The sequence below is a fragment of the Perissodus microlepis genome, chromosome 6 (assembly GCF_051167445.1).
Source record: "Perissodus microlepis isolate ML-2025 ecotype Zambia chromosome 6, ASM5116744v1, whole genome shotgun sequence".
Classification (NCBI taxonomy): Eukaryota; Metazoa; Chordata; class Actinopteri; order Cichliformes; family Cichlidae; genus Perissodus; species Perissodus microlepis.
This window is the reverse complement of record NC_140466.1, coordinates 41,748,532-41,767,241: the sequence shown is the minus strand read 5'-3', so window position 1 is coordinate 41,767,241 and position 18,710 is coordinate 41,748,532. Positions and strand designations below refer to the sequence as shown.

The 18,710-nt window shown below is 45.0% G+C and overlaps 3 protein-coding genes across 3 annotated transcripts; 1 reads left to right on the top strand and 2 right to left on the bottom strand.

Moving 5' to 3' along the window:
* Positions 1–254: 254 nt before the first annotated feature.
* Positions 255–6,505, bottom strand: tbce (tubulin folding cofactor E). The gene is made up of 17 exons (XM_084932377.1): positions 6,401–6,505; positions 6,094–6,207; positions 5,266–5,350; positions 5,001–5,165; positions 4,360–4,445; positions 4,122–4,221; positions 3,945–4,047; positions 3,509–3,585; positions 3,311–3,403; positions 2,574–2,638; positions 2,398–2,462; positions 1,741–1,893; positions 1,421–1,559; positions 1,256–1,324; positions 1,112–1,171; positions 922–1,013; positions 255–774 (listed from the first exon to the last, which is right to left on the bottom strand). Exons 2-17 carry the CDS (start codon positions 6,200–6,202, stop codon positions 679–681), a joined length of 1,557 nt encoding a protein of 518 aa, XP_084788503.1. The 5' UTR covers positions 6,203–6,207; positions 6,401–6,505; the 3' UTR covers positions 255–678.
* Positions 6,506–6,618: 113 nt separating this feature from the next.
* On the top strand, positions 6,619–11,382 carry rbm34 (RNA binding motif protein 34). The gene is made up of 11 exons (XM_084932378.1): positions 6,619–6,832; positions 7,291–7,444; positions 7,741–7,874; positions 7,971–8,184; positions 8,900–8,959; positions 9,040–9,083; positions 9,201–9,284; positions 9,376–9,439; positions 9,520–9,562; positions 9,656–9,774; positions 10,791–11,382. Exons 1-11 carry the CDS (start codon positions 6,810–6,812, stop codon positions 11,124–11,126), a joined length of 1,275 nt encoding a protein of 424 aa, XP_084788504.1. The 5' UTR covers positions 6,619–6,809; the 3' UTR covers positions 11,127–11,382.
* Positions 11,383–11,867: 485 nt separating this feature from the next.
* Positions 11,868–15,258, bottom strand: tomm20b (translocase of outer mitochondrial membrane 20b). Its single transcript, XM_084932379.1, has 5 exons — positions 15,009–15,258; positions 13,239–13,285; positions 12,944–13,025; positions 12,617–12,759; positions 11,868–12,460 (listed from the first exon to the last, which is right to left on the bottom strand). The coding sequence occupies exons 1-5, from the start codon at positions 15,130–15,132 to the stop codon at positions 12,416–12,418; spliced, it is 441 nt and encodes a 146-aa protein (XP_084788505.1). The 5' UTR covers positions 15,133–15,258; the 3' UTR covers positions 11,868–12,415.
* Positions 15,259–18,710: the final 3,452 nt, after the last annotated feature.

The window sequence follows — 18,710 nt, the reverse complement described above, 5'->3', positions numbered from 1 at the left end:
TACTGTCAATCGTTTTAAATCTTATCTTAAAACACATTTGTATTTACTGGCTTTTAATACAGCATGAGAGTTATTTGCTAATTCATATTTGATGTTTGCTATCAATAGTATAAGTTACCTTGGTATTTTGTATTGTTGCACAGCGCTTTGGTCAACGCTCCTGTTGTAATTAAATGTGCTATATAAATAAATAAACTATAAACATGTCCCACAGAGGATGAACGGTGCTGAGAGAGAGCAGAATAAAAACAGAGTCTCAGTGCTGTCAATGTTTAATCAGCATTCACACTGATAACGATCTGGATCATGGTGGTTTATTACCAGCTGACACTGAGCCTGACTGAAACACTCCACTCAGTGTTTGTCCTCTGACTTTTAAGCATCGCTGTAGGAATGTATTAGCTTTGCTGTTTCCATTTACAGACCAGACACTAACATTTCATGGGTCAGTCTGCATCTCTGCCTGTAATGCTCACCTCCTCTGAGGACGATGCAGCGTGCACCTTCAGCGTCAGAGGAACCACAACAAAAATAAAATGTGTCTGCCATGTTTGAAATGAGGCATCAACAAATCCAGTGGCGTGCAGCTGTGCACAGAAGCAGCTCATGTGAGTCTCCATCTCATTTCAACAGGTCTCTCCTCTGTTCCTCCTGTGGGTGTTCAAGACCTGGACTGGGTCAGGACCAGCGCACCAGCACCTGGTCTCCATCCTCTATGGAGTAAAACTGCAGTGTTTTCAGGTCACTGTCGATCTCGAACTCTGTCCCCACCATCTATAACAGCAAGAACATTTTACTGTCCCACAGTGGCATGTTCAGACTGAACATGGAGGCACAAACACATCAACAAGAAAACCAGTGAACGTGTGTGCTGCTGTCTGTGAAGGCCACGGGGGCTCCTGCCTTTACTGAGTGTGCTACCTTGGGGCTGGTGTAGGTGAGCCTCAGATCTGCTGCAGGGACCTTGAGCAGCCTGTACAGCAGGCCCTTCACCTTCTGCACAACCATGGAGGCTACAGTACAGAAACACATGACACTGTTTATGTGCAGAGCTCCACAGACAGATGAGAGCGCTGATAATCGAATGAGAGTCGAGGCTTTGAGCTCGTACCTGGAAGTTTCTTCTCCAGTGGTTTCCGGTTAGCATCGTCCGGAAACACAAAGGTAATCTCTGATGAAGGAAGGACAATGAAACTGTCTTTGATTCACGTTCATTCGTGGAGCCACTCAGACAGCAGAAAGGGGCGGGACTTACTTAACAGCTGATTTTTCAGGGCAAAAGGCTCCGGCTTCCTCAGCTCGCCTTCCTCAGGAGCACCATACTCTGAAGAACAGGAACATGGAGTTAGTGACTGAGACCATGTCAGCAATAATAAAGCTGGCGCTGTCTCAGGGCATCTGACCCCACAGCGTGACTTACTGCTGACGAGGGCCTGATAACGAGGGTGTTCACAGATGAACTGAGGGCTGGGCTGACTCCGCCCACCCGCCTTTAGCCACTCCTCTCCAAACATCTTGATATAGTCGAGCTCGGCTCCCCTCCTGTCGTCAGCGTGAATCTGAAGGAAAGGCCAGCAGCTTGAGCACAGGACAGCACCGACATGCTGCCCAGAACTCATACACAAGAGGCGGGGCTCTGCGGCGCTCTAATCTGTCACACGGCAATCTGAAGACGTGTCAGGACACAGCGTCCGCACGTTTCCAAAGCATCGGCAGAGTCCTCACAAACATCGAGCTCACCTCGCAGCCGTTCAGCACAACCAGCTGTCCCAGTTTAGCGATCAGCATCTGATTGGCTGTTTTCGGGTTTCCATCCCTGCTCACCAGCTTGTTGCCACGGCAAGAAAGCCGGACCAAACTGGGAAGTTTGGCCAGCTCGTTCACCACAAACCACTAAGTGAGAAAGAGAGAAACACTTCCTTTAAACTGGCGTAGAGTTTATTTTAAATAACGTCCAATCATGAAGCTGGACAGAAGAACAAAAATGACACGACCGAGCCGGCGTAACGTGGAGACAGCCTCAGCACCCACACCGGATGCAACAGTGTGGCTGTAGAAAACACGCAGTCTCGAGCTGCTGCTGTGTGTCACAGTGCAGCCTTCACCCACAGCACTGCAGTGTTAGACAGTTTCCAGACTGGCTCCACTCTAGTCTACAGAAGTACACTTACACCGGTGTAACAACAGTTACAACAACACAGACACAGTCGCAGCTGTTGACCGTTTCTATGGCAACACATTTCACTGACCTGAAGCTAAAGTTATTTCTGGCATGTTTGATGTTTGTTAGTTTTGTAACCACAGAATAATGTTTCAGATGTTTGTGTTCCAGTGAAACGTCGGTCACAGTTCTGGTTAACCGTCCGTAGCCGTGTGCTGGTGCAGGAACACACTGACCTCAGTGATGTTGTTGTGGTCCAGGTTGAGGTTCTTCAGCGCTGCATACACGGCTGTGTGAGACCCTGCAGAGCAGAGACTGTCACTGACACGTTTGCAGTCGCACAGAAAGCTGTTCTACACATCCAAACACAAAAGGACAACAGATGCTGTTAGGCTGGAAACTGTGTCGTTACCGGGGGCGGCATCTTCAAACCGAATGACAGACAGTCCGGTCTTGGATAAATTCAGCTGCTCCAGCCTGCCACGAGAAACACACCAGACTCACTCCAGCTGCTTTTATTAAACAACAAACAGAAAACTGTGACTATGGTGCAAACACCGTAAAAATCCCTCCTAAAATCAGATCAAGTACTGGTTTTTGGGGTGTGTGGGATCACCACTTCCACCTAGAGCTGCAGGGGGCGGGGTAAAATCCCTGCTGTGGCCGCTGGGTTGCCTAGCAACACAGTTGTTTCCATATATTTTGACAAGATGCTGCTCTAACATGAGCTAGAGCTAGCTAGCTAAATATACAGAGGACTGCAGTTCAATAAAAGGGCTGAGGATGGCAGTCTAGAAACAGAGCAGCCAGACAGGGTTCACACCTGAGCGCAGCACACATGTACAGACATGACCCGACTCAGTGATAGAACCTGAAACATTTTCTATGATATTTAAATGTTACATAAAATAAATGGCATGTTTCCCACTCGTGCTGCTGCAGGACGGAGCAGTCCTCACTGCGTGTGTTCATGCACGCAGTTTGAAACCACAGCAGTCAGAGAAACGCACGCATGCTGCTCAGCATCAGGTTAACTGACAGTGACGCTGCAAACGTTTCTGCATCACAAGTCTGCATGGATGAACTCACACTGGACACAAACACGTGCAGCACATTACATCGACGCGTGGCTGACACTTTGTACTGTACCTGGGCAGAGCAGATAAACTGAGCACGCTGTCCTGCACCAAAGGATTGCTGGACAAACTCAGACTCTTCAGCGACTGCAGCAGTCCCTCAGGCCTTTAAACAGACACAGCACAGCTGGTTTCAGGCAGCTTTGAGTGAAAACACACACATCTAAAGGCAAAGCAGGGCACACAGAAGATGATGATGATAAAGTGTTACCTCTGCAGCTCTGTAATGCTGTTTTCTTCCACACACAGGTCCTCCAGCTGTGGCCACATGGGAGCACATTCCAGAATCTGAGAGGAAAGCACGATCAGAGGCGGAAAAGAGATTTCATTTAAACAGAAGCAGTTCATCATCTCAAGACCCAACACTGTCCATGATGAGAACGGACGACCCACTATTTAAGAGAACCTGGCCTCAGCGGGGAGGAAGAACTCCCTTTGAAGAGGAAGAGACTCGAGCCAGAAGCAGGTTCAGCGGTAAGAGGAGAAGAAACATGACAGAAAGAAAATGACTGAACGCAGCAATGTGAGTGGTAGAGGAACAGAAAAAGAGGGAACGCTTTAAATTTTAAGTTAGTCTACTGTTTGATGTGAATGTTACCCCGGAGCTGAAACACAAAAGTAAATAGAAGTGCCACAGTGCTGCGTACCTGTGGCCAGGTGAGCTGGCAGCCGTTGAGCACGAGGACTTTGAGGGCTGAGAAAGCGTGGCGTAGAGCCGAGGGGTCAGGGGGCAAACGAAGTGTGTTGTAACTGAAGACAGAAACACAACACAATGTTGAGTGGAAGGAAAGCGAGGCCAAACAAAGCGTCCCACACACCCACACCTGAGCTGCAGTCCTTCCAGTCTGTCCAGCTGCTGGCTGATGGTGGCCACATCCTCCCAGCACGACAACAGAGTCCCACTCAGGTCCAGCCACTCCACATCTGATCAGCATGGTTAAGGTGTCGCATCCACACTGCTCGCAATCACAACCTGACAGACTCTGAGAAATGGGAACGCTTTGTGAAGCTCACACATCCTGAGTGCCAGTAAAGCATCCAGCACCGTCTGTAGAAGGATACTGGGAGTTGTGGTCCTGATTTCCCCATCAGCACCAGACCAGCTCACGTCAGAGCGGCTCAGCAGCACTGAGGGAAGGCTCTCAAAACTGCACACACACAGACACACAATACAAAGTGTGCAGGTTTATAACAGGAGTGAAAACTGTGAACACAAAGGCTGTGACTCTGTTTCTGAGTGGACACACACATGTAACTGATCTCTTGGATCTGACTGTGGGAACAGCTCACAGACTGTGACGAAACACATCCTGAGACACAGACCAAACTAACCCCAGAGGGCTGGATTCACACCGGACTACAAAAGAAAGACGGCAGTAATGACTCGGTGCTGTTGTTCATCTCAGGCTGTGTTTACTTAGTTATGAGACCTGATGATTTTATGATGTCTGACTATATAAAACCTTAGACGTGTGAGCTGTGTCTCAGGTGACTTTCATCTTCCTCCTCGCTTCATCAGCACTGACTCTGCAGCTCAGCTGATCATCATAACACATGCATTACTGCAGGTGGATGCTACCAACAACTACCAGGCGACAGAACTGAAGCTGATAACATCCTTATGATATTATGCTCTAATAGCAGCCATGCAAAGTATAAACACAGCTGTGTGACGCTCTTCTCCTGACCACACAGCATCGTACCCACGCTCCTTGATGTTCCCCCACTTGAGCTTCTTCTTGGAGATGGAGATCTCCTCACTCAGCACCTCCTCTGAGTCGATCTTGTACGCCTGTCGCACGGCGGTCAGATAGTCCACTCCAAAGCTCACCTTTGCCGGACGGACGAAGGAGCCTCCTGTGGGGTGTCTGAGAACAAAGGGAACGTATCAGGACATTTTCACAGAAGACTTTATAAAGTAATTATCTCACAGGACGCGTGCAGGCAAAGCACGCTTGAGCACTTTACCTGCACGTGAAATACTGCACTCCCTCGTGGCTGCCGTCATGTTTGCCTCTGTCGGGGTTGTCCCACTCCACACCCAGCCACAGACCTACAAACCACAAAACAAACACACAGCTATACTAATGGCAATGCAGTGATGCAAGCATGTGGTTAAATCTGCTTCATCGGAGTGATTTCATCCGTGTACTCGGACTGGACATGTATCGAGAGAGGGGGACAGGAAAAAGCCCCGCCCCCTCCCAGCTTTCCTCCCTCTCTGCGTCCAGTCTGTTGGGTTTGAAATGACACAGGCTTTGTCTCGGTACGCTGTTGCTAAAAGTCAATCATATTTATTCTTAATCAAAATATATGTTTGATCAATATGTTAAATGACAAATGTGAGGCAGCTGGGCCCTATGACCCCCTATGAGCAAGCACTTGGCGACATTTGGAAGAAAAGCTCCCTTTTAACAGGAAGAAACCTCCGACACAACCAGGCTGTAATCTGCTGCAACTGGTGGTGGTGAAGAAAAGACTATTGGAGACAGACCTACAGTAATATAATCGTGTAATAATTACTAATGATTAACTGGAGGAGTGACCTGATAACAAAGGGGAAGAGAAATGAGGTCAGCAAAAAAGAAACACCCAGAAGAGGGGCCTGAAAACTGAAGGCTCTGCCTCCCATTCTACTTTTAAATAAATTTTAATTTTAAACACTCTGGCCTGCAGTCAGTATGATGCTCGTAGTAAACATTTCAAAGTCTTTCTGTCATACTGACTGTCTGTGTGTTCGCGGTTTATGATGTTCATCCATGCGTGATGAGGTAAGAGGTACAACCCGGGTCCTACCTGCTGTGGGGGGTACAGGTCCAAAGTAGCGCACTGTGGCCCGCTCCCCGCCGCAGGACACCCGCTTACCCACCGCATCCACCGGCACCTCCGCCTCGTCTACTCCCATGGAAGCTACGAAGAAAAAAACTAGAGCCACTCTGTAGTTCTTCTCCAACAGGAAGCAGCTTACGCTACATTTAAGTGTAATAAGTAAATACTGCACATTTCCGGTATGTCACTGTTTGGATAGCTTATTGTGTCTTTCTGAAAAATTAGAAACATGTAATGTTTGAAAAATGCAAACTTAATGTAAAATCATACACACCTTTGATAAATGTCGCGTTTGCTGCGGAACAGTCACTCAGCCTGCTCCCACCAAAACATCCTGCAGCTGCGTCACCGGATGGGACCTATTTCAACGTCGTACCGTTTTCCAACAAACCTTTTTCTAAAAAGAAGTTATACCACGAAGGAAATATACTCACTGACGCTTTACGTGTGTCTGGTCCTTTCCTATAAATCACCCCAGTTTAGTTATACGGTACCAAACAGCCTAAAGCTAGGAAAAAGCATAGGAACCTTTGTGGAGCTTTGCCGTGTTCCTATGGGGAATATTTCGAAGTAGGACAGCGGTCCACTCGGAAAGAAAACGTGTGGATGTGTTGTAACATTTACTGGAGTTTTTAGGCCATTCAGTAAACATTTATTCCAGATAAAAAAGAAGAGCGGAAGCCATGAAGAAGAAAGCCCACAACAGGTTTGTTTACGCACACACACACTTTAATAACACGAGTGAAAATACCACGACGATTAGTGAGATAACGTTAAGAACTCAGACTTGAGCCTTCGATCTGGGAGGACCGGTGCTCCCAAAGAAACAAAGCCGGCATCAGCAGTAGACCCCCGCAGGGGTCCAGGTTTTTCACTCGGTTGTTTGTCTGCTGGAGGAGCCATGAGCTCCAACTGAGCAGGAACCCAGATCCACTCCAGAAGTTCGGCGATGGACTTCTGTGTCCTGGATCCTTTGGATTTCTCCGAATCCAACAGTTACAAAGGGCAGTGTAGGAGGGTCTCTGTAGCTGAAGGAGTGACCCAAGACTTCCCTGCTCCTTTGTGTACAGATATGAACGAGCACACAGCTGTGCCAGTGCTCAACTAAATATGGCACAAAAAAGTGTTATCGCCTGTTAACTTCAGTGTTTCTGTCCTCTGCAGAGAGGTGTCGCCAGGACAACAGTCAGCTGACTACACAGTGGGTCAGGTGTCAGGAAGCTTATTCCAGAAGAACTCTGCGGCCTCTGGATCCCTGTCGGCTTTATTCAGCACAGCAGCAGCATCCACAGCGCTGCTGTTCAAGCCTGCGCCTCTGGTGAGCGCAGCACACAACCAGCCTGTCTGTGACTGCGTGTTTGACCACCAGTCGAAACTAAATCTGTAAAAACCAAGAAAATCTGTCTTCTTCTATTGTGTGTCATGACTTATTTATTGTAAGGTGTCTTTAAGGCACGCAGAGGTGCATTAACCTTCGCTGAGCTTGATGAAGTGTTTTTCTTTATTAGAGTTTGTACGTTTTATTTTCCAACTTTTAGTGAGCGCCTCTACTTGCTAATGGATTATTTAAGAAGGAGGAAATGACTGAAGTTTCTTTTTGTGTTATGATGGCAGCCGGTTCAAAAAAGCACAGAAACCAAAGAGCAGAAGCAGAAAAGCCCACAGGTCAAAGGTCAGCCACGCCAGGAGAAGAAGAAGAAGCAGCCAGCTAAGGAGAAATCAGCAGCCAATCAGGAGCTGGAAAAAAGGTGAGTGTTAATTTCTTTTTCCCCAGTTTTTTCTTGATTCAAGTCTCTTCTCAAACCCGTTCGTTTGAAGTGTTCATTTGAATTTGCTGGTTTCAGAGAGAGTGGTTTACAAAAGGCAGACGAGGATGAGGACGGGCCAGAAAAACCCAACAGGAAGAGGAAGAGACAAACGTCCGAGTCGGGCAGAGAGAACGACACAGAGTACTGGGTGATGAAGAGACAGAGGCTGAAGGCCAGCAAGGCGCAGGAGACCTTGAAGAAGAAAAGGACTGTGTTTGTCGGCAACCTTCCCATCAGCTGCACCAAGAAGGTTTATTTAGTTTCTTTGTTTTACCCACCTGTATCCATAGTGACCGTCTGACTGTATCTGACACTAGCAGTCTGCGTCCATAAACTAAATGGATGTAACATGCAGTGTAGTTTAGTGCTGAGGTGCAGACTAACACAGTGCTGGAGTTTCTGCCTCCTCAGACGCTTTAGCCTCAGTTTCTCTTTAGTGTCAGTTTTCCTGCTTGTTAGCTTCAGCAGCCAGGCGCCACTCCTTCCTCTGTAAGCCACCTCGCTGTTTCTCCTTATGTGGAGAATGGAGAAGACGAGACACAGCCGTGTTTGTTTTAAATGACCCTCGTTCAGTCACGTAGGCGCAGTAACAGGAGCAAATATGGTCATGAGTCAGATGGCACTTTAGCACTTTAGCTGCACTGAGACGTTGTACACACTCAGTATTGAGCCTCAACGGTCTGACCTCAGACTGAGCCTTGTGGATGAAGCTGTGGGACGATAACAAGGAGAAACTGGCTAAGCTGAGTCAGCCGGTCTGATCTGCAACCTCTGGAAACGCTTGTTGGACGTTTTAGCTTCTAACAGGTGTTTATGTGACAGAGTGAAAACACAACTGTACTGTGGCTCTTTCCAAGATCTTTCAGGAGACGTGCAAATTGCTTGTTGTGCAATAATTGCAGTATTTATAGGACAATAATAATGTGGAAGTTCAAAGACTGGCAACCTTTTTTGTTCCTTCTCAGACCCTGCGGAGCCTCTTCAGGGATAAAGGATCCATCGAATCTATTCGCTTTCGCTCTGTGGTAAAAACACCTCTGAAAAAAAGAGTCGTTAGGTTGCTGCAGCTTCTCATCTTCAGTAACATTGTGTTTCATTCCAACAGGTCAGAGAGGACCCCTCCATGTCTCGTAAAGTAGCTGCTATCAAGTGAGTTTCTAAAAGTTGTTTATTTTTTAATCCTAAGCTTTCACTAGGTTCCACCAACAAACTGGTTTCAGTTGACTCCTTTCCATTTGTACCAAAGAGCTTCTTTTCACTTCGCAGGCGCAAAGTTCACCCAAAGAAGCAGAGCATCAATGCCTATGTAGTGTTTAAAGATGAAGATGGCATCACCAAAGCTTTGGAGAGGTCAGACGCTCCTCCTGAAACCTGCTAATGCTGTAAGACCCAAACATGCACGTGCTGATAGAGCTGTCTTTCTTTCTGTCTGCCCTCACAGGAATGGCATGGAGATAGAGAAAGACTTTCATATCCGAGTGGACAGAGTGGCCGACAGCTCATCTGTGAGTCAGCAGACGTCCCAGAATGCTCTGCTGTATCTGTCTCCTGGCATTTAAACTGAAATCCCGTTGTTCTCTTTCAGCACGACCACAAGCGTTCTGTTTTCGTGGGGAATCTCTCATTTGGTGAGTTCCTCTGTAGAGTTCCAGACAATGGTAAAGGTGTAGTTGTCCATGAGTGAGTAGTTTGAAGCTCAAGCCAACCTGCTGTGTCTGCAGACATCAACGAGCTGACTTTTCGAAGGCATTTCGAAGAGTGCGGGACAGTGGAGGCGGTGCGACTGGTGCGAGACAAGAACTCGGGCTTGGGGAAAGGATTTGGTTACGTCCTGTTTGAGGTACAAGAGCTCGGAGATGATCGTGGTTCTGGAGTAACAAATAATAATAATGGATTGCATTTATATTTTGCTTTTTGAGACGCCTGTGGCGAGGCTTGGGATTTCTAACTGAATACGCATCACTGCAGGGTTGTCCTCTGATGGCTGGTGACAAAAGTCAGTCCATGTTTAAACAGTACAGCTTTGGCTATGAACCCCCCCCCCCCACCCCCACACAGTCATGACAGATGGCCGCCCCTCCCTGAGCCTGGATGTGCAGGAACTGTCTTCCTGTTAAAAGGGAGTTTTTCCTTCCCACTGCCACATTGTTGGGGTTTCTCTTACATTGCTCTACTAATTGGTGCCTTATGTTGTGTTTAGTTTGGGGGGTGTCACTGAATGAGCTTATTAGCAGCTGCCGTACACTTCCACACCAGCAGTCAGGAAATATTAAATCAAATGTAATAATTTGGCGCTCTTTGATTTATGCTCCTGAACGGTGTATATGACAGATGGTGGCCCTATCACCGATACCAGCGGTCTCCAACCTTTTCTGCACCACGGACCGGTTTATGCCCGACAATATTTTCACGGACCGGCCTTTAAGGTGTCGCGGATAAATACAACAAAATAAAACTAGTACCGGTACCGAAAAAAGAAGATTTATTCATAACACACGTGAAAAGACCCAGGAAAACTGAGTTAACGATAAAAACCCTGAAAACCATACATTTCACACCTGAGCCTCAACTCTCGCGGCCCGGTACCAAACGACTCACGGACCGGTGCCGGTCCGAGGCCCGGGGGTTGGGGACCGCTGACCTATACTGTGTACTCATACTTTGGGAACTTTAAGGTCTAAAAGCACAGAATTAGAATAAATTAGAATCCACAATAGACTGTGTGCCATTGATGGGCGTAGCCAGTGTGACATCAGCCAGTGGTTTTTCTATTCTACAGTTTTTAAGCGTCAGTATTGGTGCTTTGGTCAAAGTAGGCCATGTGTTTCTACACTTCATTTTGTTTTCCTTGTGCAGAGTACCGATTCTGTGCAGCTGGCGTTGAAGCTGGACGGCTCAAAGCTGGAGGGCAGATCCATCCGGGTGAAGAGGTCACTGAAGAAGGAGAAGCAGAAGAGTAACGGTGATGGCAAAGCAACAACAAGGAAGACCGGCAAGAAGACGGGTTCTGGACGGGAGAGGGCGGCTGGTCGAGGAGCTTTCAAGTCCCCAAGGAAGGTGATGGGAAACCAGCGTAAGTTGAGCAGAAGCTCCGCTTCTTTCAAAGGAGAGATGGCAGATCCAGACAAAAAGACTAAAAAGAAAGCACTGAAGAAAAAGAGAGTGAAGCCAGAAAAGTCTGTTCATATTTAAACTGTGAGGACAGAAAAAGCATGTGATCGCTGTGATCGCTGTGATCGCAGAGTCGTTTGGAAGAGCAGCAGGTTCAGAGCCCGACTCCAACACAGCTGACATCCAGGCAGCTGAACGTGTATTCATTCAGTCACATCGTGTCCAAGAAGAGAACTTCCTCTGCCCAGCATAAAGTCACAGGTCCTTCCCACAGGGCTGTGTTGGACTTGATCTGTAACCGTTTCACTTATTTGGTTAAAATACATCATTTCTTTTATTCTGTGTCTGAATTTATTGTCACTGTTTTCTTTCTTCCTTGCAAATCACCAGCAAAATCTCTAAATCTGGTTATTATTGAAAGCAAATGATCCACACTAATAACTTTTGAAGGCAGATGGAGTCAGTGAAGTTTAGATGCTGTCGTGACCTTTGACCTCTGTCACAGAGCCCGGTGGTGTCCTCTCTCCAAAAGACAGCAGAAACATTTCTCACCACCAGTGTGTTGGTTGCTGTGCAGCATCGTTCTCTCGTGTCACTGTTGCTAACGTGTCGCAGTTCATAGCAGCCTCCTGCTCTCCTCCCTGTACATCACCAGCCTGTAGATGAGGACCATTAGAACATTTCCCAGAGTAGCTGCACCTCCAGGACTCAGGGGGCTTTGGCACAGAGGTTCAGCTGCTCGGTTTAATAAAGACATCAAACTGTTGCAGTTCTGAGGCGCTGTGCCAGGGTGACCAGGACTGAACACTCAACACAGCTGCGGTTTGTTCAGATTGTTTATTCTTGCTAAAGAGGGCCGTCCTCTTCAAACAGAACAAAACATATCGTCACTCTAAAAAGCGTTTCCAAGTCTAGAATGGAAAGACAGACGAGACGTAACAAAACAATAAATACTCATCCGAGCACATTCTGGTTTATACTACTGACGTTGTCATGGAGACGGCAGGTACAACCACATCAGGCAGCGTAAACCTTGTACATAATCCTGTCAGATGTGTGTTGCACCACCTTGGAGGAAGGAGCCAATTCATCTTTGAATCAAGCCCAGTTGGTTATTACATACATGAGGATTTGGGAGCGGGGACAGGCCTGATTGCATTTCTCTACATTTTTTTGTGGCCTCGTGATTTAGATATCCTAATACCCCAAAACGGGTAATACAAGTTCAAAAAGAAAGCCTTTTAATGGACAAAGGAAGAGAAACTGAACCCCTTTAGGGAGGCTGGATGGGGTCAAAGTGACAGGAGGCCGAGGTGTGGGCAGGTCGTGATGAACAAATGGGGAGCAGGTGTGGCTTCTTCTGGGCTCTCTCATTCTATATCATCCTCACTCAGACTCTGTGCGCTCACGATACGCTGCAAGACAGGAAACAAAAGTCCTCGGCTTTATGGTTTGACGTGTGCACGACTGATGAACACTTTAGAAATGATTCAAAGACTCGAGAGTTAAAACTGCTTGACTCCATGTCCTGCATGCTGTCATAATAACTGATCCTAGAGCAATTCACAAACCTGGCTGATACTGGGCAGCTTGGTGAGCAGCATCTGGAAGACGGGTGGAGGCAGAGTCTGCTGCAGCACCTGTAGTAGCTGCTGAGGCTGACCACACACAGCGATGGCGTTGGTCAGGTGATCCACACCTTTCTCGTAGTCTCCTGTAGTCAAAGCAAAAGGAAACAAAAGCTTATAAGCTCCACATGCAGGCGTCTGTACCCATACTGGGTGTCCCAACAGCAGGGAAGGAGCCATTTTAGCGCCGCAGCAAGGTCACCACTGGCTGTACTGCAGTAAACCGTTTGACCAGTTCGGTGGTACGAGTTTCAATAAAGAGTAAATTACCCTGAGCCAGCAGCTCCTCTCCCAACTGGATTTCCTCCAGGAAGAACTTCTGCACGGCTTCAGCATCCTTCAGATCTGGAAGCTGCACAACAGTCACAGTAAGCAGTCACAGCTGATTTCTGTCACATTTGTGTGAAGTAGCTTGCAGTTGTACAGCACAGTCAGTATCAGTTCTTTGGTTTGAAGTTGTCCTTTAATGTGGTGGGTGTCAGCTTTAATACAGAAACACGTACAGCTCCGTGCACGCGTGTGCAAATGTAAAGTCGTGGGGTGCAGGCGTGTAGAGGCTGCTCACCTTTGCCAGGCCTGCCCTCTCTTTGGCAGCCTTCTGCTTTCTTCTCCCTGTGACAAGAACAGGACAAACTGCTCATGTTGCTCCAGCCCTCACAACATGTCCATCTTGGTTTTAACAAGAAAGTAGTCTTAGATAGTAGCTGCTACACTCACTTATAAAGTTACGAGTATAAGACAGACACAGAAATGGGCTTAAAGCTAAACTATCTCCAAGTTTAGCTTCTGCTCCCTCAAATGAACTATTTACTGGAAATTTAGGCCTGATTTTTGTAGGCCAGTGATTATTTGTCACCTTGTCGATAACGTCCAGCTGACCACGTTCAGGTGACTGGTAACAATTACAAACTGCCTGCAATACAAAAACTGGAATGCGTTTATTTCTGTTTATACACAGTTTGCTGCTTCGGCCGTATTCCCTGAAGCAAATTTAACAAACTCCAATTTCAAGCTTTTAGTGTCCCCCAGAACACCTGAGTGCACCACGGCAACGGGTAAATAAACAGTCAAGCCTTGATTATAACCCAGAGGACTGAGGAATATGAATGTGTGCCAGCACGCGTCATATTTATCTCAAAAATCACGCAGGACAGAGTTATTTTAATCAGCTTGGTCCACTGTGTCGTTACCATAGACAGAATATGATGCTCACACAAGTCAGGCAGCATTACTGTGGATAGAGTCAGAGTTACAAAGCTACAAATACACAATACAGATCTTTTCCTGCGCATGTTACCAATCTGTGGTGTAACTGCCGTCTCTCTTCTTACTTATTGTAAATTGACGACTGAAGGATTACAAAAGCGCTCGTGTGAGAACACAAAATGGCAAACATACAAGCTGGGTCGTTGTTTGTAAGAAACTATGAACGAGCAAACGCATCAGTGTCAGCTGGTCCAGGAGCAGCAGAGGAGTCGGAAAGAAACTCAGAGCTGTGGTTTTGTTCACAGAGTCTGTTACCATGTACGTGAAAACCTGGAGTTTCCTCATGTTTGGATTAACAAACTGGAACAGGGCCCAATCTGCCTTGAATAACACGATAATCTCCAGCAGGCTGGAAGCCCAGCTAACAAGACATCATGCTAAATATGTTGTGTAATTACTTGAAATGGAAAAAGCTTTGTGAATGAGTGTGTGCTGCAGGTCACATCACAGGATAGTAAAGCCTTTCTCTCACAGTGTTTGCAGTTTTGCTGGCAGGACAAATCTGGATGAGCACCTGGAAGTATATAAATACTACCTGGTAATGTGGCCTTGGAGACAACTGTGTCAGAGGTTCTCTGAATCCAGCCTCCATAAGCTGCCCAGCGGCTCAAGTTTGAGGTAGCACACTTTAGACTGGCACATTCAGTATATTTATGTGTGTACAGCCATATAAAAGCCTTTTATTTTGTGCCCCGAAATAGGGTTAGGTAACACCAAAATAATGGTTTGTTTTGAAGCACAGCCATTAATCGTATGCTCCCCTTTACAAATCATGTCACCAGTTATTTCTACAGATCCTTTTAGAGGATGGAAGAGCTCAGGATCCAGGGAGGGTGCAAAGAATGTGATTACTGTCACATCGTGGCTTGTCAGCTACAAACCCATTAACTTAACGATGTGAGAACATGAATGAAGTCCCAGCTATGCTTTGTTTAATTTACTGAATTGATTGTAGCGCTCCTCCACAGCCTCTGGACAAGCTAACTGGACCGAACGAAACCGCCTGGTGTTCCGAACCGGCGAACCCGGTGAAGGTGAGAAAAAGAGCAGCGAGGAGGTCAACACTCACGTTCTCGTAGCCTGTTCTTGAAGTTCGGGTCATTCCGTCGTTTCCTGTCGAAATAAATACAGTAACCGACAAACAGAGCCCCGCATACACCCGCCGCTATGGCACTCGTCCTTCCGCCCATCATAACTCGAAAGACCCGCTCGGTTTTTGGAGGATTTCGGGCTAATCTGGATTTTTTACCTCCGGTTGTCGTTTTCTGTCAGGCGGCTGATGGAGCGGCTCAAGGAAGGAAGGACCGTAAGGACCCCACCTTTGACAGCTAGTAACCGCCTGAAAACGCCTGACTGAAAATGAGAAAAACGAGCCATTTTCTCAGGCAGTTTGCCCGTAGAAGTTGTTAATCCCAAATTCTATTTTCTTATTTTCTGTTTGTAGGCCAAATCTAATTACTTGAAAGGTTAGAGAAGGGCAGTCAATATTTTTAGAGGTTAACCAGTACTGAAAATCATCCCCAAAAGATCTGGAACTTTCACATGAATAAAAAAGGTACTCTGTAGTCTCAATATCAGTATTGCAAAAAGTGCATGCGTTCGTATCTATACTGAATTTCTTGTGAAGATAGTCATTGGATGGCTATATGGCATTTAAGATTTTAAAGTGATTTTCTTTTGCTTTAGGTGGAATTGGAAAAGAAAGATACTCAGTCAAAAACCTCGAGTTATAATCTTTAAACAAATATTTTCTTTTTAATTGAGAAGGAAAAAGTTGTTTGGTTAGAATTGTCCTTAAAAAATTATTATTGCATGCCTTTCCTTTAAATTCACGAATTATAGAGGAAGAATAGGTTAAACTGGCTTTAGCCATCTGAATCATTGCAGGGGGAATGGCTTTCACAACTTTAATGAATTTACTTTGAGTACATGATAAGCCATAATTATCTATGAATTTATTATACGATAATAAATTGCCATCATTGTCTAAAAGGTGTAAAACCGTCCAAATTCCATGATCCATCCAATCCTTATAAAAGATGGATTTTCTTTCTATCAATACACATCTGTTGTTCCAAATCGAGTTTGTATGTGGAGAAAAATTATGCTTGTAAATCATTTTCCAGTACTGGAGAACCTGTTTATGAAAATTGGATAATTTAATTGGTAATTTGGAAATTTCAAAGTCACACTTTAAGAGAAATTCAATGCCACCAAGCTTCTCAAAGATTACTTTGGGGAAATAAAACCAAATGCTGTTTGAGTTATTTATGAAAGACTGCAACCATTTGAGTTTGATGGAACCATCCACTGCTTCAAAATCAATCGCATTCAAACCTCCTTCTTCAAATGACTTCACTACATCATTCTTCCTAATATAATGTTGCTTGTTTCTCCAAATGTAATTAAAGTTAATTTGATTTATATTATTGATTAGTCTATTGGAAACATATAAGCATTGTGATGGATAAATCAGTCGAGAGATACCTTCTGTTTTAGTAAGCAAGACGCGTCCAAAGATGGAGAGGTGTCTTTGTAACCAGGTGATTAAAATCTTTTTAGATTTCTGGGTAATATGCTCAAAATTTAGATTTTCTCTATTATTTGTATTCTTTGAGATTATAATACCCAAATATTTAATTTCAGTTTTAATAGCTATGTTAAGAGAGATACTGGGTTTACAATCATGAATAGTTAATAATTCGCATTTTCTAATATTCAGGTACAAACCAGAAGCCTTTGAAAATAGTGAAATTTCATTTAGTGCGAGAGGAACCTGTGACACGTTCTTTAAAAACAGTGTAGTATCATCTGCTAATTGAATTATGATCAACGGGGCTCCCATCAAATTCAGTGGTTGAATGTTTGGATTGTGTTTCATAAAAATAGCTAAAAGTTCCGTTACAATAATGAAAAGTAACGGAGAAGCTGGACACCCCTGACGGATTCCTCGACTGACATTAAATCGTTTAGACGTTCCAAAAGGTAAAGAAATAGAACTATTGATGTTAGAGTATAATAAAGAAATTAAATCTATGAATTTTTTTACCAAAACCAAAATACTGTAAAGCTTCTAAAATGAAAGGATGTTCGACCGTATCAAATGCTTTATAAAAGTCTAAAAAAAGAATCACACCATCATCTTCAATTAAGTGATTATAATCCAGTAGATCTAAATCTCTATTTACCCCCATTTACAATTAATGTATTAATAGATTTCTTCTCTTGCCTCCGTTTCTCCAGATTGTAGAAATATGAAGTACTTTTTTCACCTTCTTCTATCCATTTTGCACGAGCTCTAATGTAAGCTCCATGAGCCTTTTTCTTGTATAAATCATCCAATTGAGCCTGTAAAGACAAAAGGGATTTCTTATCAGCCTCTGACACCTGCACACACACCTGTACAGGCAGGGCCGACAAACCGCAGATGAGGTCTGGGTCCCGCCCTACTCTGCCTCTGATTGGCTTAACATGATATTTTGTCTTCCTTCTAACCAATAGCACTTCTCTTACCTAATTGACTGTCCAGTCAGGCAGCACCTTACAACAGGGAACCGTGCACTGGCTTTCAACTGCTGCCGTGGTTTTTTTTGGTTTTTTTTTTCATTTCTTTCTAGAGCCAGAAATGAACAGAAAGCGAAATGATGAGTTTATGTTTGCAAACAAACTGGTTTGTTTAGGATTCTGGCTTCCAATGATTAAAAGAACAAATACAATAACAACGTTTGTGTTCTTTTATTTTTTTTATTCCTTTTTGTGTGTTTTTCAGCTCTCCTTCAAAACTTGGTCTCACTGTCTAGAAGAGTCAAAGAGAGATGTCAGTTTTTTAGTTGGAGCAATCAAGGAGAGTTCAGTGTGTAGCTGCATTAGCTGAGATAGTTCATGCTGTGAGCTTTGGAAAGCTTCCATGCGACTTTTGGGTAAAAGCTGATTACTCAGAGCCATCTCAAATTTCTGAAAGATAAGACCACTTGGGATAAACTGTTGATAGACAGCATTTAGGCAACCATTTAACACTGACAGGTAAAGTGAATAACACTGATTATCATAGAGCAGAAGTGGGCATCTCCAGGCCTCGAGGGCTGGTGTCCTGCAAGTTTTAGATATCACCCTTGGTCAACACACCTGAATCTTTATCTATCTATGAAGCCAGATAACACACAGCAATGAGTTAAACTGCAGGAATGTCTTAAAGACATAAAGACCTGGATGGCCGCTAACTTTCTGCTTCTTAATTCAGATCAAACTGAGGTTATTGTACTCGGCCCTGAAAATCTTAGAAATATGGTATCTAAGCAGATTCTTACTCTGGATGGCATTACCTTGGCCTCCAGTAACACTGTGAGGAACCTTGGAGTCATTGTTGACCAGGACATGTCCTTCAACGCACATATTAAACAAATATGTAAGACTGCTTTCTTCCATTTGTGCAACATCTCTAAAATTAGAAATATCCTGTCTCAGAGTGACGCTGAAAAACTAGTTCATGCATTTATTACTTCCAGGCTGGACTACTGTAATTCATTATTATCAGGATGTCCAAAAAACTCCCTGAAAAGCCTTCAGCTAATCCAAAATGCTGCAGCAAGAGTACTGACAGGGACTAGAAAGAGAGAGCAGATTTCTCCTGTTTTGGCTTCCCTTCATTGGCTTCCTGTTAAATCCAGAATTCAAAATCCTGCTCCTCACATACAAGGTCTTAAATAATCAGGCCCCATCTTATCTTAATGACCTTGTAGTACCATATCACCCTATTAGAGCACTTCGCTCT